The 23,687-nt window shown below is 42.2% G+C and overlaps 1 protein-coding gene across 3 annotated transcripts in view; it reads right to left on the bottom strand.

Moving 5' to 3' along the window:
- COMMD1 (copper metabolism domain containing 1) overlaps window positions 1-23,687 on the bottom strand; it is a 166,645-nt gene that overhangs the window by 90,380 nt on the left and 52,578 nt on the right. For all 3 annotated transcript variants that reach the window (XM_037527465.2, XM_037527464.2, XM_037527466.2), the window contains exon 2: window positions 21,844-22,125. In XM_037527465.2, coding sequence (XP_037383362.1) covers window positions 21,844-22,125 — 282 coding nt within the window. The remainder of the gene's footprint in view (window positions 1-21,843; window positions 22,126-23,687) is intronic.

The following is a 23,687-nucleotide window of genomic DNA, read 5'->3' as shown; positions in this document are numbered from 1 at the left end:
GCATTAAAATCTTATTATTCAAAGCACTTTATAAGAGTAACTTTAAAAGATATTTTCTGTTCTTCCCAAAGCTTTCTTTATTCAACATTTTCACCTCAAAAATATAACACTTGCTTTTGTTCACTAGCTGAGGAAAAGGGTGATTAGAAGCATATTTAAAGTATATCCTGGGCCTCTCTGGTGGTGAAAGGAGTTAAGTCTCAGCACTATGACGTTATCAGCAGCCACTGCAACAGAGTTCGATTGCAGACCAGGGAGCTGACCCACATGGCACAGCACACCTCTCCTGTCTCCCCCACTGCTCCCCACAGCAGCGTGTTTCAGTAGATCCACCTGCTCTGCTCGCCACTCTATCTCTAGTGAATCCACTCATGCCTCCGCACCTCTGGCCTACCCCTCAGATCTTATATGCATAAATGAATAAAATAAAAATAAATAAATAAAGCACATCCATCAGCAGAAATATCTACGTACTATTATGGCTTCTTCCTACACCAGATACTCTTGTTTCCAAAGAAACAGGGAAACAAATCAAGTCTTGTAATATTATGTATTTTTTTATTAGTGAAAAATAGTATTAAAAATACAAGTTATAAATGGACTAGGATCTAACAGTAAGATATTAAGATTTACTCTGTCCTGTTTTAGAGAGGCCAAACCAAGTGAAAAAGAGCAAGCAGCAAGAGAGAATCTATATGAGTATATTAGGTTACACTATAGTAAACAACCCCCAACTTCAAAGAATACTTTGGGCTTTGAAAAGCAGGTATGACTTTTACTTCTGTAAGTCAATGGTTTCTATTACAGCCAAATTTCCTAGGAAGTAATTCTTCCTAAAAACAAATTCACAGAAATCCACACATTCTGTCTTTAATTATCTGCATATTCTGAGTATTTTCTATATGTTCAGGGTAAGAATATATATCAGTTCCTGTACTCAAGACAATTTTAAATAACTAGGGAAATAAGAAACTATATGATAAAAGAACTTACAAATTAAAAAGAGACATACAATTGTTATACAAACTAAAGTGCCAATGTGTAGAAAGACCAATTCACAAAGCAACAGTCAACAAAGTGTTATTGTCAGTGTGATAGATGCTCTCAAAAGTAAATTTAATGGAAGCTAAAGCAAGTCAGTTTTTATTTCAAACACAGATAGTCTAAGTAAAGGTCACTGGAATCCCACCATACAAGACTTTCCTTCATGATTCATTTGAAATCAAATTCTAATACTTCCTCAGAAAGCAAAACCATTTTTATTTTTTTGAAGTAACACTGGTTTACAACATTGATTATGATTTTTTAATTTTTTTTTACTTTTTTAAAGATTTATCTATCTATGCATACAAGAACTGGGACACAGGCCAGAGGTGCGGGGGTGAGAGGATTCACCAGAGACAGAGTGGGGAACAGAACAGGCAGACTGGCTGAACTATACTGCCGAGGGGAGCAGTGGACAAGGCAGAAGAGGTCTGCTGTGCAATGTGAGCAGCTCCCTGGCCGGGGATCGAACTCGTGCTGCAGTAGCTGCAGACAGCCCCATAGGTTGCATCTTAACCTGTTGTGCCACCAGGGAGGCCCCTGATTATGATTTAGAGGTACAGGATCACACCTTTCAGGTATTATCACATCACACCCAACACCAAAGCACCAAAAGTCCTCCCCACCATTCAATTTAAAGTTACCAAAAATTACAAAGTGAAGTTCTTCATACACAAAATTCAGTGTAAATTGGAATCATTAAAGTAAGTAAGCAAACAAAATTTAGTGTAGCATAAATGGCAATAGAACCCCAGAAAAACAATGAACCCAGTTAAATATGATAAACTAGCTCTTTGGTTCAATGTAAAATGAAAAACCAGATACAAGTTACTCAGTTTTTAACTACCAACAATTTTCACTGGCTAAGTACAGTTAGGGACAAGCACTGTGTTTTTTGTTGTGTCCCACCAATTAATATTAAGCTTCTTAATATGCTTCAATCAAGCCATTTCCATTGGGATGGAAAGAACATCTATGATCTTCAGTAAATAGAACTGAGTGCTTAAAGAGTCAAATATGAAATAGAAAGCACTCAAGTTTCCAAGAAACTTGATTCAAAAAGAAAAAGTACTCATTAAACACATTTAATTTGTATTAGATCATATGGATATAGAGGTCTGGTTCACTAGACTTAGGGTTTATTGTATCTATTTTGAGGATTTACAACGAGAAGTAAAGAAGCCTAAAAGTGCAGGCAACCCAACTGTTCCCCAGCTGGCAGGTAGCGGGCAGACTGAACAGAGATCCTAAGAGGAAAATCCTCTGAACAGAGACCCTAAGAGCAAAAGGATACAGATAAAGTAGCAAGGGAAAGTGATGCCTTTTTACTGGAGAAAGCCAAGTTCTCATGCTACAAGAGATGAAAAGGAATAGTTAAGAGCTCAACAGACTAACATCAATTGCCAAGAAAGCTTCTGGAATTCTAATTAATGATAGGAGGTATTTTCTCTGTTTGAATAATTGCTACTTTGTTAGCAAAATATTGAAAGAGAATAATCTGCATATATAAACTGTAAACCTATAGCCAAAATCTATGGGCTACGAAAGAAGTAACTTTAAGAGCTTACACAGTCACCTCATGTATTGTACCTATATATTTCTGTCAAATTGTAAAATAACTTGGCTCTTCCTAAAGCTCAAAATTATGTCTTTTGAATATAACCATATAATGCACTCAAATTAATGTTAAATGTTAAAAACTAAGGGTTTAAAGCATCAGGAAATAGTTTAAATATACAGTCTATTAAGAGACATTATATGTGACAAAAGAGATAAAAAATAGTGCTTAGGGAGAAAGTGAACCAAATTTGATCAAGTCTCTAGATTGGTGATTCTCCAAGGCTGGGGGAGTGGTAATTTTGCCCTTGGGAGAACATTTGTCAATGCCAGAGACATTTTGGGCTATCACACTGGGAAGACTGAAGTGGACTCTAGTAGCTAAGGGAAAAACAATGCCACTGAACATCCTGTAATGCACAAGACAGCCTCCTACAACAAAAATTTATCCAGCACAAAATAGCAATAGTGGGAGACTCTGACATCATTTCTAGACAGGAAATGCAAGGGTCAGAGAAACAGGTTAAATCAAGAACTTCATGGAGATGCAATCATCAAAATCTTGAACATGGAAAACTTCACAGTGCAAATGATGTAATTTCTTCAACTAATAAATTGCAAAGGAGAAAAACATGACAGGAAGATCTACAGACTGAAGAAGCATATCAACAAAAGTTAACATGTCAACTAGAACAAAACTACTTTTTAAAAAAATTTATATACTTGAGGAAATATTAACAATGACTGAAAGCTGACGATATTATTAATTTTTTTCAGATATGATCATTATATTGTGGTTATATGTGTAAAAAGATAAAAAGTTTCTACATATTAGATGACTTGTAGAATTTGCTTAAAATAATCCAATTGAAGGGCCTCCCTGGTGGCACAAAAGGTTAAGCACGGCACCATGAGTTCGGCCAGCCAGGGAGAAACCCACATGGAGAAGCAGGCCTCTCCTGGCTCGTCCGCTGCTACCCTCAGCAGTGTGTTTTGGTCACTCTGCCTGTTCTATTCCCCACTCTGCCTCTGGCGGATTCTCTTACCCCCGCATCTCTGGCCTGTACCCCAGCTCTTGTATGCATAAATAAATAAGTCTTTAAAAAAATAAATAAAATAAAATTATCCAATTGAAGATTGTGATGAAAACTAAATAGTTTTACCAGCCAACTGAAAAAAATCTTCAAAAAACTGGTGCTAATAAAACTACTTGATTATTGAATTATAAAAGATAATTTATACTTTAGATAAAGCACTAAAAGCTAATTTTTAAAAAACTAATGTTTTGCTAAATCACTCCAAAACATTCAGGTGGAGACTATGTCCCTGTTAAAGTCTAGAGAAAGCTATCCTCTCTCTTCTCTCAGAAAATAACTTACCTTTCCTTTTCCCTGGAAAAATAAGACCTTACTGTAGACCTCTGTAGGGTAAGGTAAAAGGTATCAGGCTTTTCTGCCCTTCCGCCATCAGGATAGATGAGAGAGCCCTGTGATCCTGGGTGCATGCCTGATGGCGGGCACCTGAAGTGGGTACACCTGCGCTAAAAGACTGATAATATAAGGGTGGTGCAGCAGAGTGCGGTGTGGTGGTAGTGCGGTGTTAAGGGTGGAGAAGTGGAGTGTACGGAGGAGTGTTGGAGCGACTACAAACCACGGCGAAGAGCATGTGGCTGCTAGAACCGTTTATAAACCTGCTCAGAATGGGTTGGTTGCTTTACAACTGGCGTAGACGGCAGGACGGTTCGAGGCAGGACAGCTCTACGCAGACGAAACCCTTTGAAATCTGGAGAGGGATCCCTGGATGGCCGGCCACGAGCAGATGGTACCCGGTGGCCGACCTCCTCGCCCAGTGGGCACCTCCCCAGGAATGGCCAGAGGTAGATGGATCCCCGGGGCAGTTGGAACAGGCCCTGTATGAAATAGAAGAAACCCTGAGTGGATGCAGTGCCCGCGAGGCGGCAGGAGCCGTGGGATGGGTGTTTCTCACGGCTCTGCGAGAGTCCAGGCGGAAAGAGCAATCTAGGATCCAGCAAGTACTGGATGAGATGCGAGAAGAGATACGAGAAGAGATGCGGATACAGCAACAACATTTGAGGATTCTGGAGGAAGAAGTTCGGAGAAACCGACCCACCCCTCCCGAGATGCCAGACTCCGTCTCAGGAAGGAAGGAGAGGGAGGCTGGCCCTTTGCGCGAATCACAGCCGGGGGTGGCAAACCAGCCTGCGACTCCAGAGATGCCTGACCCCTGCTCAGGAGAGGAGGAGAGGGAGGCTGAACCTTTGCCTGAGTCCCAACCAGCAGTGGTAAACCAACCCGCCACCCCGGAGATGCCGGACTCCTCTGGAGAGGAGGAGGAGGCCGGGCCCATGCTCCGGGCCCGCCCGGTGGTGACTCAGAAAATGAAGCGGCAGCGACCCATGGCCCCAGGGGGTCAGGCAGCGGGACCACCACAGATGACGGAATTTACTACCTACAGACCTTACACCCAGGCGGAACTGGTGGACTTGGGCAAACAGTTCCGCCAGAAACCAGGGGAACCCTTGGCAGCCTGGCTGCTACGTTTATGGGACCTGGGGGTGGATGGGATTATTTGCACGGCTCAAGAGATGGAGAGACTGGCCTCCGTGACTTCACACCCATCCTTGCGACAGAGGCTGCAGAACAGCCGGCGGTATGGCCAGGGCGACCACACCCTCCTGGAGTGGATAATGGCTGCCATACGGACAGTATGGGCTGATGCGGGAGATGTGCCGGAGACAGTAAGCGGATGGCAGACGTACGCCGAGCTGGTGCAGGTACTTCGGGAATTGGGGATGCGGCAGGCCATGTTTAATGTGAATACGCGTGGTCCTGACGACGAGCGTTTCACAGCAGGAATGAGAGACTTGGTATTAAAGGATGCCCCCTCCTCTACATTTGGATCCCTCATGGCAGTACTAGCACCCTATGTGGGACGTCAGATACATGACGTCACCACCATGATAGCCAGCTTGGGAGAAGTTGAGAGCCGGCGCTCTCAGAAAGGAATACGGGTAGTTTCAGAAAGGTCAAAAGGAATGCCAAGGAGGGCAAGGAGGCCTCTTGGCATCACAGAACCTATAAAAGTCACCCGTAAACAAATGTGGATGGATTTAATAAGAGCAGGCGTAGATAGCACTAAAATAGACGCACAGCCCAATGCATATTTATTGGAATTATGGCAGCAGCTGCGAGAAGACCAGAGGTTCACACCCATGAGAAGGACTGCTGCTCAAGGGGAGCCTGGAAACCCCAGGCCTCAGGCACGCGCCCTGCGGCTGGAAGACCACTTGCTGCCAGCCCCGTCCTCGGGTGATGGCCTGATATCCTTTGAATAGGGTGAGGGCCAAGGAACCCGTCCACAGGGGACGGGCGGGGACCGGAGGCCACATGTGGAGCTTGCCATTCACTGGTCCCCGACTAACGTACAAAGGGTTTTAGCGCTAGTAGACACAGGAGCAGAATGTACTCTGCTCTATGGAAATCCGGAAAGATTTCATGGGTCTACTTGTTATATTGATGGCTATGGAGGCCAGAGTGTCAAGGTGACAGCAGTAAAACTATCTCTGGGGATTGGGCGATTACCCCCTAAAGAGTATAAAGTGTATGTATCGCCCATCCCGGAGTACATCCTGGGGGTGGATGTACTACGTGGCTTATGGCTAGAAACCACAATCGGAGAGTTTCGCCTTAGAGTGCGCGTGGTAAAGGCAGTGGTGAGAGGACATGCTAAGCATCCGCCCCTACAACTGCCAGTCCCTAGGCGAGTGACTAATACCAAGCAATATCGGTTGCCCGGAGGCTACAAAGAAATTACAGGCACAATATCAGAGCTGGAGAAAGTGGGCATTGTGCGTACTGCCCACAGCCCCTACAATTCGCCAGTGTGGCCGGTGAAGAAGCCCGATGGCTCTTGGCGCATGACAGTAGATTATCGTGAATTGAATAAGGTAGTTCCCCCCTTGCATGCTGCAGTGCCTTCAGTGGCAGATTTGATGGATCGTCTGAGCCACGAGCTAGGAATGTACCATTTTGTAGCTGATCTGGCAAATGCTTTTTTTTCCATAGATATAGCCCCAGGAAGTCAAGACCAATTCGCCTTCACCTGGGAAGGCCGGCAGTGGACATTCACTGTGCTGCCACAGGGATACCTGCACAGCCCGACTCTGTGTCATGGGCTGGTGGCAGCAGATTTGGCCCGGTGGGAAAGGCCATCTTCAGTGCGTTTATACCATTATATTGATGATATTTTATTGACAAGTGACTCTCTTACAGATCTGGAAAAGGCAGTACCTCTCTTATTAACACACCTGAAAACATGCGGCTGGGCAATCAACGAAAGCAAACTGCAGGGGCCTGGACTGTCAGTTAAGTTCCTGGGAGTTGTTTGGTCGGGTAAGACAAAGGTTATCCCTGAAGCTGTGATAGATAAAGTTCAAGCTTACCCCACTCCAACCACAGTGAAGCAGCTGCAAGCCTTTCTGGGTCTGCTGGGTTACTGGAGGGCATTTATACCTCACATGGCCCAGCTCTTACGGCCCTTGTATATGTTAATACGAAAGGGAGCCAGGTGGGATTGGTCAGCTGAGGCAGACACAGCATTTGCCACGGCCAAACGAACTATAAAGACTGCTCAGGCCTTGCAGGTTTTTGACCCAGCCCGACCCTGTGAGCTCGATGTACATGTTACTCAGGAAGGGTTCGGGTGGGGACTCTGGCAGAAATCAGAGAGGCTACGACAGCCTATTGGGTTCTGGTCCCAACTCTGGAAGGGGGCTGAGGTTAGGTACTCCTTAATTGAGAAACAGTTAGCTGCGGTATATGCAGCCTTACTAGCCACAGAAAGTATAACTGCCACAGCCCCTGTCTCAGTGAGAACCACTTACCCAATAGCTGGATGGGTACGGGACTGGACAACAAAGCCCCATAGTGGCACTGCTCAAACGCCCACTTTGGCGAAGTGGGGGGCATACTTAGAACAGCGCTGCACCCTGTCAACTAGCCCCTTAAGGGTGGAGTTGCAGGAGGTTCTTGGTCCTGTGACATATACTAGTATGGAACCAAATTCAGAAGCCTGTATAGAAGCCGAACCTGAAGCTAGTCCCTACAAGGAGGGTCGAGCACCGATTCCAGCAGAGGCCTGGTATACAGATGGCTCCAGCCGGGGCCAGCCAGCCTCTTGGACAGCGGTGGCTGTACACCCAGAAACAGACACTATCTGGTTCGAAACCGGGACGGGACAGAGCAGCCAATGGGCTGAACTGCGAGCAGTATGGATGGTGGTGGCCCATGAGCCTTCCCCTGTAGTAATCTGTACTGACAGTTGGGCTGTGTACAGGGGTCTGACACTGTGGATTTCCACATGGAATTTAAATGACTGGACAGTTATGCATCGGCCATTGTGGGGCCAGGCCCTATGGAAAGATCTATGGGATCTGGGGCATCAGAAGCAGGTGACTGTTTATCATGTCACAGGACATGCCCCATTAGCCTCACCAGGCAATGATGAGGCAGATACCCTAGCCCGGGTTCGATGGCTTGAAACTGCTCCAGGGCGGGATGTTGCGCAGTGGCTACACAGACGCTTGCTCCACGCAGGGCAGAAGACAATGTGGGCCACTGTACGTGCCTGGGGTCTACCTGTAACTTTAAAAGAAATCCAGACTGCATGTGAAACATGTGTAGTATGTTCTAGGACTTACCCCCGGAGACCTTTTGCATCTACAGGCCAGGTGTTGCGGGGGCAGGTACCCCTGACACGCTGGCAGATTGACATCATTGGACCACTACCTCGCTCCGATGGACAACAGTATGCTGTCACCTGTGTGGACACTGCTACCGGGTTATTGGCAGCTTACCCTGCTCCACATGCGGACCAAAAGGCAGTTTTGGCAGCACTGGCACGCCTATGTGCTGCATATGGACGTCCGCTGGTAGTGGAGAGCGATCAAGGGACTCATTTTACAGGAGCCCGGGTGCAGCAGTGGGCCAAGAACATGGGTGTTGAATGGAAGTTTCACACTCCCTATAATCCCAAAGCTGCAGGGATTATAGAGAGGTATAATGGCCTACTGAAGCAAGGACTAAGAGCCACTGCCCCCACTCAGACGCTGGCCGGGTGGAGCCGACGTCTCTGGGAGGTGTTGCAGACATTGAATGAGAGGAGCAGGAGAGGCGGCCTGGCTCCAGTGGAGGCATTGCTACATCGTGCCGCTGCTCCCATCCAATTACAAATAAAGACGTCAGACATCTTATTAAAACCGGGACTTGGACAGCAGGGCAACATCCTATTGCCAGCCCCAACTGGAGTGGACCCAGGGCAGACTGTGGACTGGGAATGGCCCTGGACAGTGAAGGCTCCCCACATGCGGTGGGTGGCTCTGATAGCCCCTTGGGGTCGTGGCCTGGAGGCCAATTTACAGATAAAACCATGGGTGAGTGCTCAGTGGCCGCCACGGGTGCGTGTTACCCACCCTGGAGTAACAGATCAGCAGGCAATCCTCAAGGGGACATTTGTAATAACTCTGTGGCCCATTATGAGCTCTCCACTCCTGCTGCATGTAGAACCCACTGATGCCTCTTCACTGGCAAAGCGAGTGTGGTACTCACGCCCTGGAAGGCCACTGATGCCAGCAACAATATTGTCTTCGGATGCCAAATTGGCATGTATATTGCCCGATGGGAGGGATCTCCCATTGCTGGTACCAGTAACTTCTCTGTCCTTCCGCCCCTAGGAAAATTAAGTTTAGTCATTTTGTGGTGTGTTTGCTTTTGTGGTCCAGGGCTGCACTGTTTATGTTTGCTTAAAAAAATTGTACATACGTAGACTATGTGGCAGAAAACCCTGAGGGGGTGGACTGTAGGGTAAGGTAAAAGGTATCAGGCTTTTCTGCCCTTCCGCCATCAGGATAGATGAGAGAGCCCTGTGATCCTGGGTGCATGCCTGATGGCGGGCACCTGAAGTGGGTACACCTGCGCTAAAAGACTGATAATATAAGGGTGGTGCAGCAGAGTGCGGTGTGGTGGTAGTGCGGTGTTAAGGGTGGAGAAGTGGAGTGTACGGAGGAGTGTTGGAGCGACTACAAACCACGGCGAAGAGCATGTGGCTGCTAGAACCGTTTATAAACCTGCTCAGAATGGGTTGGTTGCTTTACAACCTCTGAGAAGCTTAAACACAGCTGGTCAGGCTGGAAACCTCTCCTTTCCAAAGATTCTTAAATAAAACCACAACCACTGAAGTCATAAGGGTAGCAGGACTCTCCCTTGTTAATTCCTACTCTGTTTTTCCTATATACTCTGACATGATCAATGGGTCTCTAAGGTATTTGAAAGAGGATTTTCTGTTCTGTTCCCTATAAGCCCAAAACAGAACACCATGGATTATTAAAATTAGAAACTTAGTTGTTACTACTACCCATTTTTAGATAAGATCTAGAACTTGAAAACATTGCTGTACTTTCTGTCAAAATTATGCTAAAGATTATGCTAACTGAATTAAGGCAGACACAAAAGGGCAAATATTGTATAATTCTACTTATATGAGGTACTTAAAATAGACAAATTCATAGGCACAGGAAGTAGACATAAGTTACCAGGGGTGGAAGAAAGGTGGAAATGGAGAGTTACTGTTAAATGGGTGCAGAGTTCCTAATTGAGATAATGAAAAATTCTGGAACTAGAGAGTGGTGATGGTTACAAAAAATTGTGAATATACTTAACGATACTGAACCGTACATTTACAAATGGTTAAACGGTAAATTTTATGTTATGTATATACAATTTTTAAAACGTGCTAAGAATGGATTTGGGCCAGAGGTGGTCTGCATTTATCTTGGCAGTACAGCAGTGGCATTACATGGAATGAAGCCCACAACCACCCAGTCAGTACACAATTACTAGATAAACACAAGCAGTTTCAACATTGCTGAGCTGGATACACTGTCACCAGGAGGTTAGCACAAAGGACTGACATCCAAAAATTGTTTCCAAGCCCTCTTAAAGCTTGGTTTCCTGGCTTCCTCTCAAGCACCCCAGCTGTCTGAAAGAATAGAACCAGAGAGCCTGAACAGCAACAATCTGAAAGAATTCCAACACCAGGGGATGCCCGTTGGCAGGCTACTCGCTAATCAGAAGCTGAGGACTTCAGCAGTGCCAAAGCCCAGTTCTCACAGGGTCAATGAGCTTGCAAAGACAAACAATCCTTTTCCTCTCCCCTGCTCTCCTCACTCTTCCTCCCTCCCTCCTCCTCTCCTTTCCTCCCTCTTTAAATCTTTCTATTACCATATAATACATATACAGAAAAGGGGAAAGGGCACAACATAAGAAACAGTGGTTTGAAAAAGCCTATTAGGAAAAAACTTAAGCTTAATATTCTCAAATGCATCTGTTTATGAATTGGTAGTTTAAAAAATAAAATTACTGCACCTCCCTGGTGGCGTAAGGGGTTAAGTTTCAGCATCATCAAGCTATCCACGGCAAGAGTTTGATCCTCTCCTGTCTCCCCCGCTGCTCCCCACAGCAGTGTGTTTCAGAGGATCTGCCTGCTCTGCTCCCCACTCTGTCTCTGGTGAATCCTCTCACACACACACCCCCACACCTCTGGCCTATACCCCAGCTCTTCTATGCATAAATAAATAAATCTTTTTTTAAAAAAACTGAAGTGTTATCCTCAATTCCTCAATTTCTTTCATTTTCCACATCCCTTCTAATTCATCTCAAGACAATTCATCCACTTTCAAAACATTCCTTCTATCTGCTCACTTCTCTTCACCTTGATGGCTGAAATTATTTCCATCTTCCTTGTTAATATTGTCTTATCTGGGTCGCTACAATAGCTCCCTCTAAAGGTTCTCCCATTTTCGCCTTTTTTTTTTTCTTTTGGCACAAAACTGGTATTTATTAGTTATCCCTAAGTTTTACAAATAATTTTAAAACATGTCACAATAAAATTTAAAAAGGAAGAGACTGCCATGACTGTGGAATAAAGGTGCAAATGTAAAACAGAGTGCCACAAGTCCATGAAACCCATTCAGTTATTCATTCAATATTTACTGAACCTCACGTGCCAGGCAGCATCCTAGATAGACCTTGAAGACATAACAATGAACAAGATAACAAAAATCTTTCCCTCTTCCATGCTAATGTCAAGCACAGACAAGATAAATAAGCAAAATATATATGATATGTAGTTACGAGATAGTAAGAAAAAATAAAACAGAAAAAAACAAACCATTGATAACAAAAGGTATATCCATGATTGCCTAGGAATGGGGTGGAGAAAAGGATGGACTGTAAAGGGGCACAAGGAGACTTTAGGGAGTAAAAAATACATCTCTCTCTTGACTGTAGTGGGTGCAGTAAATAGTTTCACAAGCATACACACCATTCAGAATTACTCAAATTGGGCTTCACTGGTGGCACAAGGGGTTAAGTCTCCGCACTATGAAGCTATGGTCAGCCACTGCAGCACCACTTCCATTCCCTGCCGGAGAGCTTACCGCAGCAGACCTCTCCTGTCTCGCCCACTGCTCCCCTCGGCAACGTATTTCAGTCAGTCCACCTGTTCCTAGTGAATCCTCTCACCACTCCCACACCTCTGACCTATACCCCAGCTCTTGAATGCACAAATAATCTTTTAAAAAAAACAAAATCAATCACATTGGATCCTTCAAATGGATAGTTTATTGCATAGAAATTACAGTTCAATGAAGCTTTTAAAAAATAAAAGAAGAAAGTGGAGAACTAAACTTCTTGTAGAGAAGGTGGTCAATGAAAGCCTACTGAGAAGGTGAACTGAAAAAAAATACAAGCCTCACAAAAGTGAAAAAGCTAACTGCAAATATCTAAGGGAAAATTAATCCAGAGAGAAGAAACAGCAAATGCAGGCCCTAAAAAGGCAGCATGCTTGGCATATTCCAAGAATCATCAAAGAGGCCACTGGGTCTAGAGCAAATTAAGGGCGATACAGCTATTAACCTGATTGAAATAAAAGCCACTAAGGTGAGATGAAAGCCATGAATATACTGACTTTTGCTTTAACATAGTCACTACTGACATACTAGTGTATGTTGAAAATAGACTAAAGAACCAATACAGAGAGATCAGCTATGAAGATGTTATTAAAACGTAGGAGAAGAACACTGGTGATATGAACAGAGAGTGGGGTGGAGTGGTAGTAATAGTCAAATTGTATGCATATTTTAAAATTAAATCCAGCAAGATTTGATGATCCATACGGGTGTGTAAGAAAAAGAGGACATGAACCCGAGGAATGAGGATGCCAGCAGCTGAGATAAGAACAAATGCAGGAGGGAAAGGGTTTGGAGGCATATGTGAGGAATTTAATTTGAGGCACATCAACTTTTTGATGCCTTTTCCATATTTAAGTAATTCTCAAGTATGTCAAAAGTAAATATCTAGAATTTAGCAGGGAAATTCAGTTTGGAGATACAAATTTGGTAATCATTAACATTCAGATTGCATTTATTTATTTATTTATTTTTAAAGATTTATTTATTTATGCATACAAGAACTGAGATACAGTCCAGAGTGGGGGAGAGAGGGGTGGAAGAGGATTCACCAGAGACAGAGTGGAGAGCAGAACAGGCAGACTGACTGAAATATACTGCTGAGGGGAGCAGCGGGTGAGTCAGGAGAGGTCTGCTGTGCCATGTGGGTAGTTCTATCCCAGCCAGGGATAGAACTTAACTGCAGAGGCTGCGGATAGCTTCACAGTACTGTGTTTGATCCCCTGTGCCACCACAGAGGCCCTCAGATTTTATTTAAACCCATGAAACTAGATGAGATCACCCTGGAGATGTGGTGTAGGCACAGAAGAAATGAGAACCAAGGTCTTATCCCCAGAAACACTCCAATATTTAGAGGTTGAGCAAATGAAAAAGAAAGCAAAAGAAATCTAAAAAAGAAAAAGGAAAAAGAAAGTCAGTAGGAAAATTAAGCAAGTGTGGTATACTAGAAGACAAGTGTTTCAAAGAAAAGAGAATTTAAGCATGTCAAATATTCTGTGTTATTACAGACTTTAGGCCTTATCTTCTGTAAGGTACATCTTAAAACTAAGTTAAGGACCACAACTTTTGGACACAAACTGTTGTGAAGCACATCTTAGAGCTACAAAGAAAAGTTGTGCCATGCAGAATCAAAGTTTAATCCATGTTCTAAACCTGATATAAAGTGGAGAATGCCTGCATTTTTTTTAAAAATGCATTCTAAATTAATTTAAGTATCCTCAAAATGTTAAATTTCATCAGTCCCTACTAACAAAGGGTGGTTTATTACTGTAGATTAATTTTATTAATTTTTTCAGAGGTTTTCCTTTTATTACTTTGTTAAAAGGGCATCCGTGGTAGCACAAGGGTTAAGTCTCAGCACTATGAAGCCATCTGCAGCCACAGCAGCAAGAATTCAATCCCTGGCCAGGGAGCTGACCCACATGGCGCAGCAGACCTCTCCAGTCTCACCCACTGCTCCCCTTAGCAGTGTATTTCAGTGGATCTGCCTGTTCTGCTCTCCACTCTGTCTCTGGTGAATCCTCTCACCCCCTGCACCTCTGGCCTGTACCCCAGTTCTTGTATGCATAAATAAATAAATCTTTAAAAAAAAAAAGTAAGAGGGCCTCCCCTGGTGGCACAGCAGTTGAGCGCTGGGCTGCAAAGCTGCCTGCAGCCTCTGCAGCGCCGGTTTGATCCCCAGCCGCCTGCGAGGGTCCCACATGGCGCGCAGACCTCTCCTGCCACGCCCGCTGCTCCCCTCAGCAGTGTATTTCGTTGGTCTGCCTGCTCTGCTCTCCGCTCTGGCTCTGGTGAATTCTCTCACCCTCTAGCACTTCTGACTGTACCCAGTGCTTGTATAAATAAAAAATAAATCTTTAAAAAAAAAAAGGTAAGATACCTAAGATTCCCTCTGTAGCTATTTCAAGTAAGGCAACATGATCTCAAATGGTGACTGAGTGTTGATAAAATAAGATGACACTATTTACTCTTTCTATCCTATCTCTATAAAGTCTACATACATTTATAAACATATAAAACAAACATATAAGAAAGTGTTATTGAAATATGTTTTAGTTTGCTTCTTACATAATATAGGATAGAAAGCTATCACATTACTCAGGGTTGTGAAGCTACAATAGTGTATACAGAGTGTTAGTAGGTTCTTATACCTTATAAGCCAGAATTATACAAGGAGATCAGCATACTAGTTTTAGAAGTAATTGTTGAAATTAAAAATTGGTGAATATCTCTCTTTAAGATCAGATGTTTACCTGTGCTCCAGATAAAAATGTTGGCCTTTTCATCCAGTTTAATCTGTCTTGATTCTATAAATTAGAGTGAGCATATCACTGATCACTGCATATTCCTCTTAATCTAACTTTAAATGAGTACATGAAGAGTTGCTAAGAAAAAAATTAGATCAAGAAAATAGCCTCTATATTCTTCCTAATGCCTGCTGAAAACATAATCTAAAAACAAGAGTGCTTGGTACATTAAGCCTTAGCTCTAAAAAGGCATTACCAGGGCCTTCCTGGTGGCACAAGGGGTTAAGCACTGCACTATGAAGCAATCCGCAGCCTCTGTAGCACGAGTTCAATCTCCAGCTGGCCAGGGAGATTCCCACATGGCGAGGCTGACCTCTCCTGTCTCACCCGCTGCTCCCCTCAGCAGCGTACTTCAGTCAGTCTGCCTGTTCTTTTCCCCACTCTGTCTCTGGTGAATCCTCTCACCCCCCACACCTCTGACCTGTACCTCAGCTGTATGCATAAATAAATAAATCTTTAAAAAGGGGGGGGGGCCTCCCTGCTGGCTCAAGGGGTTAAGATGCAACCTATGAAGCTATCGCAACTTCTATAGCATGAGTTCGATCCCCAGCCGGCCATGGAGCAACCCACATGGCACAGCAGACCTCTCCTGACTCGCCCTGCTGCTCCCCTCAGCAGTGTACTTCGGTCAATCTGCCTGTTCTGTTCCCCACTCTGTCTCTGGTGAAACTTCTCACCTCCCCAACCCCCAACCCCGCACCTCTGGCCTGTACCCCAGCTCTTGTATGCATAAATAAATAAATCTTTTTTTTTTTTTTTTTAAAAAAGGCATTACCATTAGCTTCTTTTTTGAGGCAGTAAAGAGCTCTATATTTCAGAATTTCTACAAGCAGAGAATCTCTATGTGTATATGAAAGAACAACTCATTGAAAGAGAAGAACAGTAACTTAATACTAAATGGTTCATCTCTGAGTCTGTAGCTAAATTGTTTCTTTACAAATTGTCTTACTGATCTTTAAAACCAAGAACTCACAAAAGAAAAACCAATACATCTTTATAAAATTCCAAAATTCAGTCTTAAAAGTAGAAATAACAATAATCAAGACTCCACTAAACATATAAATTATGCCCCCAAAGGTACTGTTTTAAAAAAAGAAAACACTTTATGATCATCTCTGAGTCCCAGGAAAAGAAAACACAATAATTTTATTAAGTAAGCAAAACAATGAAACTCTCCTTTAGACACAGGCCAGATTTGAGCAGTCTTCAACAACTGTTGGTGATTTAAACCTCAGCCAAATAATCACATTTCAATCTCACAAGTAAGGTATTTGATGTTCTTCCATTCGGACATAAATTGCTCACCTCAAAATTTTCTGTGTACTTTTACAATTGAATTTATTTTTTATTCTTACAAAACTTTTACTTCTGCTGAAGAAAAATATTCACTATAAATAATTAATTAGCAGTGCATATCTATTTTCTTTACCTTTGCAGATCTGCATCAAGGTATATTGCCTTAGTTATTTCTCTATTGCTCCGCTTCCTCATATCCCAAAGGCATTATATATTGCGGCCAGTAATTTAAAAAAAAATAACGCATATACCTGGTTGCTGTCAAATGCACTTTTCTTTTTTTATTTTTTAATATTTATTTATTTATGTATACAAGAGCTGGGGTACAGGCCACAGATGCGGGGGGTGAGAGGATTCACCAGAGAGTGGGGAGCAGAACAGGCAGACTGACTGAAATACACTGCTGAGGGGAGCAGTGGGTGAGACAGGAGAGGTCTGCTTTGCCATGTGGATTGCTCCCTGGCCAGCCAGGGATCGAACTCATGCTGCAGAGGCTGCAAATTGCTTCATAGTGCGGTGCTTTACCCCTTGCGCAACCAGGGATGTCCCAAATGTACTTTTCAAACAAGAGAAAGTAGTAAGACAGACAAACTGAACAGGAGAGAGAAATTTAAATAGGGAGGGAAAAACAAACAAAAAAACTTACCACCACCACATCTACTTCTGAATAAATAATAAAATTTAGAACTATATAAACAAAAAGTATTAGAAATTTTTTTATACTTATAAAAATGTAAATTATAAATAAATTATCCACACATTATGGTAAGTAGAAGTAACATGCCAATATATAGTAAATTGTCGTAAAAATTTTGATACCAGGCTCTATTAACATTTTAAATCATGCTACAGGTGGCAACTCTCCTGCCTGCCAGTATGTCTATGCAGGCGTCTCTCTTTCCTTTTTTCCTCTCCTCAACAAACTTGCCGTGTGCTGATGAAAAGGAAAAAAAAATCAGACTACTGGCTACCTTTGAATATGGTCATTCTCAATCCTGAATGAATAATGCAACTACTAATACTGATGCCTAGGCCCCATTCCCACAGATTCTTATTTAATTGGTCTGAGGTACATCCTGACCATGAAAATTTTTAAAGTTCCATGAGTGCACCTTATGTGTACCTATGGTTGAGACTCAGTGATTTAGGATGACATAGATTGTAGACTGTATTAATTGCTTTGGGTGCAGTTTATGAATAGAAACACAAACATACAAAAGTTTAAAAAAAACTTGGTCATACTTCTTGGAAGCAACCTCTTGATATTGTAGTGTAATTAATTGTCCCACAAGTTATCTAATGTCAGCAGTGTGAAAATACTGTTTGACTCTGTTGCTTATAGGTAGCCTAAAAATTGGAAACTTGATTCAGCGGACTATTTTGCAAATATTCACCTAAAGGTCGACAGAGGTACTAACCAAGAATCCAAGTTTCACAAAGTAACATTTCCTATAAGATTTGGACTATTTATTTTACATCAGCCTAGACCCTATTTTTATTTACTTCTTTCTTTACAACTTTTCTTAACTGAAAATATATTTGCAGTCAAAGGATTCTATGGGCTAAAGTATAATTTCAGGGCCTCCCTGGTGGCGCAGCAGTTGAGCGCTGGGCTGCGAAGCTGCCCACAGCCTCTGTAGCACCGGTTCAATCCCTGGCCACTGGCAAGGATCCCACATGGTGTGCCGACCTCTCCTGCCACGCCAGCTGCTCCCCTCAGCAGTGTACTTCGTCAGTCTGCCTACTCTGCTCCCAGCTCTGGCTCTGTGGAATTCTCTCACCCTCCCATGCTTCTGACTGTACCCAGTGCTAGTATAAATAAATAAATCTTTAAAAAAATAAAAATAAAGTATAATTTCAAGCAATTTCATGGTGACCATTTATTTTTACAAATTTGAAGTATAGGGCCTCCCCGGTGGCTCAAGGGGTTAAGCACCGCACTATGAAGCAATCTGCAACCTCTGGAACATGAGTTCAATCCCCCGGCCGGCCAGGGAGCAACCCACATGGCGCAGCAGACCTCTCCTGTCTTGCCCGCTGCTCCCCTCAGCAGTGTATTTCAGTCACTCTGCCTGTTCTGTTCCCCACTCTGTCTCTGGTGAATCCTCTTACCTCCCGCATCTCTGGCCTGTACCCCAGGTCTTTTATGCATAAATAAATAAGTCTTTTGGAAAAAAGAAAAGAAAAATTGAAGTATAAGTAATGTACTATAAGCTGTATATATGAAGTATACAACTTCGTAAGTTTTGATATATGTACACACCCATGAAAATATTGATATAATTGACATAGGAAACATTTTTATCACTCTTAAAAATTTCCATGCATGGGCCTCCCTGGTGGCACAAGGGGTTAAGCACCGCACTATAAAGCAATCCGCAGCCTTTACAGCAAGAGTTCCATCCACGGCCTGCCAGGCAGCAACCCATATGGCTCAGCAGACCACTCCTGACTCGCCCGCTGCTCCCCTCAGCAGTGTACTTTGGTCAATCTGCCTGTTCTGTTCCCCACTCTGTCTCTGGTGAATCCTGACACCCCCACATCTCTGGCCTGTACCCCAGTTGTTATATCCATAATTTCCATGCACCCTTCTGAAATCTAACCTACCTCTACTTTTATCCTCAAGGTATCTGCTTTCTGTCATTATAGATTACTTAGCATTTCTAGAATTTTATGAATGGCAACATGTATTATGATTTTTAAAAAGTTTTCATCTGGCTTATTTCACTTAGCAAATGATTTTTAAATTCAATCACTTCATTGTGTGTATCAAAAGTTGTCCTTTTTTATTTATTTATTTTGCTGAGTAATAAATAATCCTATCAATGCTCTTGATTTCCATATTGTACAAACCAACATGTTTTCTTGGCACAAAATTTTGTGAGAAGCTAACAAAAGCTGCTAAATGTTAAAATCAATGTTTTTTTGAAAACATCAGTCTGGTGATTCTCATTTTAGTTCTCACTTTATATCTGAGGCAAGTCACTTACCCATCTCAAATGCCTCCTCCTGAAAATGGAGATATACCGCTGGCCTAGTTAATTCACTTTAGGTGAGTGCTTAAGGACTAAGACCTTGATTTTACTGAGATAGGTAAAGCTCCTAAAAATAAACACAGGGTCTGGGCCTCCCTGGTGGTGTGAGGGGTTAAGACGCAACCTATGAAGCTATCCACAGCCACTGCAGCATAAGTTCAATCCCCGGCCAGGGAGCTACCCACATGATGCAGAAGACCTCTCCTGACTTGCCCACTGCTCCCCTCAGCAGTGTATTTCAGTTAACCTGCCTTTTGTGTTCCCCACTCTGTCTCTGGTGAATCCTCTCACCCCCCAACACCTCTGGCCTGTACCCCAGCTCTTGTATGCATAAATAAATAAATCTTTAAAAAAGAATAAACACAGAGTCTCCTTAGTGGCACAGGAGTGAAAGTCTCAGCACTATCAAGCTACTGCCAGCCACTGCAGCATGATTCAATGCCCAGGCAGGAAGCTGACCCACATGGCACAGGAGACCTCTCCTGCCTCACCCTGCTATTTCCCTCAGCAGTGTATTTCAGTGGATCTGCCTGTTCTGCTCTTCACTCTGTCTCTGGTGAATCCTCTCACCCCCTGAACCTCTGGCCTATAGTCCAGTTCTTGTATGCATAAATAAATAAAATAAATCTTTAAAAAATAAACACACAGGGCCTCCCTGGTGGCACAAAGGGTTAAGATGCAACCTATGAAGCTACCCGCAGCCACCGCGGCACAAGTTCAATCCCCAGCCAGGGAGGTGACCCACATGGCACAGCAGACATCTCCTGCTGAGCCCACTGCTCCCCTCAGCAGTGTATTTCAGTCAATATGCCTGTTCTGCTCCCCACTCTGTCTCTGGTGAATCCTCTCACCCCCCACACCTCTGGCCTGTACTCCAGTTCTTATATGCATAAAAAAATAAATCTTAAAAAAAAATAAACACAGTAATGCCCATTTATTTATATACTGTCTATGGCTGCTTTTGAGCTGCAACAAAGTTTAGTATTTTTGACAGAAACTGTATGGCTGTCAAGCTTAAAATATTTGGCCTTTCACATCAACGTCACCAACCTATCCTAAGTTATCATGAAATATTCCTAAAACTAACCAGATAACAATTCATAATGATGTTCAGATTTACTAGTTGACAAAAATCATCCTACTGTTTAAAAAAATCTATGAATTTTTAAAACAATTTAAAAAATTTAGGCACTTTCGTTAACAAGATTAAATATGAGGAAAATATCAAGTTAAAGAAATACTGTAAAAGCTTCTTAGGAAAATCTGATACAGATGTTTATTTTTATATTCCTGACCAAATGCTAAATATTTAAAGACAAAATGAATAATCATTACTGTCAGAATAGAAAAAAGAATAATTTGTACAAATGGCTAGTAAAACTAAGATATTCAAATGTACTCACTGCACCTTTCTAATCTGTCACTTTTTGATCTCTAAACAGGAGGGAGCTATATCTGTGTATCTATCTATCTATCTATCTATCTATCTATCTATCTATCTATCTATCTATCTATCTATCTACCTATCCATCCATCCAACAAAATGGTTAGAGAATGAACTTTAAGGTCAAATAAACCAAAGTCAATAAAGTTAATTAGAACTACTTTATAGTAACTGAATAAAATATCCTTCAAATGTATTTTGAGAAAGAATTATTTAAAAAAAATTAACTTTTAAGTTAAAAATAAAGTCAGTATGGAACTACAAAGACTGAAAAAGTCTAAGAAATTCAAGCAGTGAACGTGTGAGGGAACCTGCCAGTTAAGAAATACTTTCATCATTAGAAGAGAAGAAATATATTTCTACCATAGGATGTAACAGAAGAACTTATTTTGTTATTTAGCTGAAAATAAATCTGACTAACCAATTGAACGATCTGGGGTTTTTCTTCCTAATTACAAGTTGCTTCATTTTTCCCCTAAAGACATATACAGGTCATTAAAAGTTTGATCTGGCTGTCATTTGGAGCACAAACTGAATTTATTCAAGGAAAAGCGTGTAGATGCTAAAATTATCTTCTATAATGACTGGAAAAGCAAGAAAAGCAACAAGGAAAAGCAGCACCATTTTGTAAATAATAAAGATTAAACTGATAATTATTTGTGGGCTCCAAGCCAGAGTAGCACTTATGGTCTTTAGGAACAATACATTACTATCATTAAGACACCCTGCTATATGTCTGACTGCCTATACAGATGACTAGATGAAATCATCTTAGTCAGTGTTTCATCTCAATTCCCAGTCTTTATTTAGTATTTCTGTCATTGTCTTAGAGATTCTGACCAAATGCCAAGAATTCTGAGATCTAACCAAAATGGAACAGTAGCCAACTTCAGTGCAATCACCTTACTCACCCACTTTGTTTTTTCTAAGCTAGCTGCCAGGACCCTAAGGCTGATACCAGAATCTATTCACAAATGGAATATCTAAATTTTCAGATGATTCTCTCTCTGAAAAAAGATTCTAGGAAACAGGGTCCTTCCTATTATTTTTATTATGTCTGTAAAGAAGACTATTATACAACAGTAATCTGAGTATGGTTAATAATGTTGAACATACCTGTCCACTTTTCCCCAATTCCAGCTCCATTACAGCAACAGGCGTGTGTATTTGAGGTGAATGCCTTGACTGTGATTTGCCATCAACTCTCCAGCTCAAGCCTCGAAGTCCACTGTCCCAGCGGCTCTGGTTCATGAGGCTCTCTCGGATTTTTGTCTTATGATTCTTCCAAAACTTGGAAATGACAGCAGCTTGGTCAGATGTGATTCCACCTTGCTTTTTGGTTTGAGCAGTCAAGAATGCCTCCAGCTGGTTGAAATCCATGTCTGCAGATGCAATAGACTATAATGACCAAAAAAAAAAGTAATAAATTTGAATTCGGTAAATAACTTTAGATCATATTTTCAGTGATTTTTAATTACTGAACAGACTCTCAAAAAGGGCCATCAAATGACAGTAATGAGAATTAGTTATTCATAAATACAAAAATATTCCCTTTGCAAATATTAAATATCAGAAAAACTGTTAAAAATTTATGCCTACAATTTATACAAATAACTACAACCTTTTAAATACCAGGTTCAGGCCTCCCCAGTGGTACAGCAGGTTGAGCTTAGCGCTATGAAGCTTCGGCAGCCTCTGCAGGGCGGGTTTGATTCCCAGCCAGCCAGGGAGTAACCAACATGGCGCAGCAGACCTCTCCTGTCTCACCTGCTGCTCCCCTCAGCAGTGTCTTCAGTCCCTCTGCCTGTTCTGCTCCCCGCTTTGTGTCTGGTGAATCCTCTCACCCCACCCTCCCCGCACCTCTGGCCTGTACCCCAGCTCTTGTATAAATAAATAAATCTTTAAAAAAAAAATACACAGTTCAATAGTAGAAAATAATAGTAATAAATTGAAATAATTTAAATATATTACTTAATAAAATAAAACAATAAAATTAATTCATTCTCTGATGAAATCTCACATAACTTTTATAGTACCTTATAACTAAGCTTGGTTGGATATACTGTAGCTATAAAAAGGCTTGTCCATAAGAAGCACTAAGTAAATTTTGTTAAATCAATCATTTTTGTTTTTTAGTTTTTTCTTTTTTCTTGCATTTTAGTTTTGCAAATTAATGCATTTCATTTTGCATTTTAGTTTTGTACTAACACTACTCTGAAATTGTATACTATATGCTTTTCCATAATCTTCAAAACTTAACTGTTATTGTTCTGAAACAATAAGCAACTTAATTGCAATGGAAAAATCATGAAAGGGCTGAGCAACAAAGCCTTGTTGAGAACAGTGACAGTTAATGATTTGGCCTCAGGACAAGCTTTCTCCTGCCTCTTTTTTGGTATATTCTTATACAGTCCTGGCCATCAGGGATCGCAAGGATTCCAAACCAGACAAATCATAACACCCTCCTTTCTCTAGTCCAAATGAGACTCACAGAAAGAAAAATGGTCTTCCATTTTGGGGTATGGTACCAGAAGGATAGGAGGCTGGGGTTGCAGCAGCCATCATCTTTGATCTTTTAGAAAAGACCTGACTGCAAAAAAAAAAAAAAAAAAAAGAAAGAAGCCACACAGAGATGAGAGTGGGTTCTGATGGAGCGATAGCACTGTTCCGTAACATCCAAGGCCTGGTTTCTGCAGACACTCCTTTAATTCTGTACGGCATATCAGCATCCTTTCCACACATAGGCACAAAAATTCCTTTTACTATTCAAGATAGTTTAAGCTATATTCCCAGCATTTGAAACAAGAGTCTTGATTAAACTTGGGCAATGGCGGGGGCTTCCTTAATGGCACAAGGGGTTAAGCACAGCACTGTGAAGCTATCGCCAGCCTCTGCAGCATGAGTTCAATCCCCAGCCGGCCAGGGAGGTGACCCATGTGGTGCAGCAGACCTCTCCTGCC

This window comes from Talpa occidentalis, unplaced genomic scaffold (genome assembly GCF_014898055.3).
Source record: "Talpa occidentalis isolate TD23 unplaced genomic scaffold, MPIMG_talOcc4v2.1 talOcc4.5, whole genome shotgun sequence".
In the NCBI taxonomy this organism is placed as follows: domain Eukaryota; kingdom Metazoa; phylum Chordata; class Mammalia; order Eulipotyphla; family Talpidae; genus Talpa; species Talpa occidentalis.
This window is presented reverse-complemented; position numbering and strand designations above follow the sequence as displayed.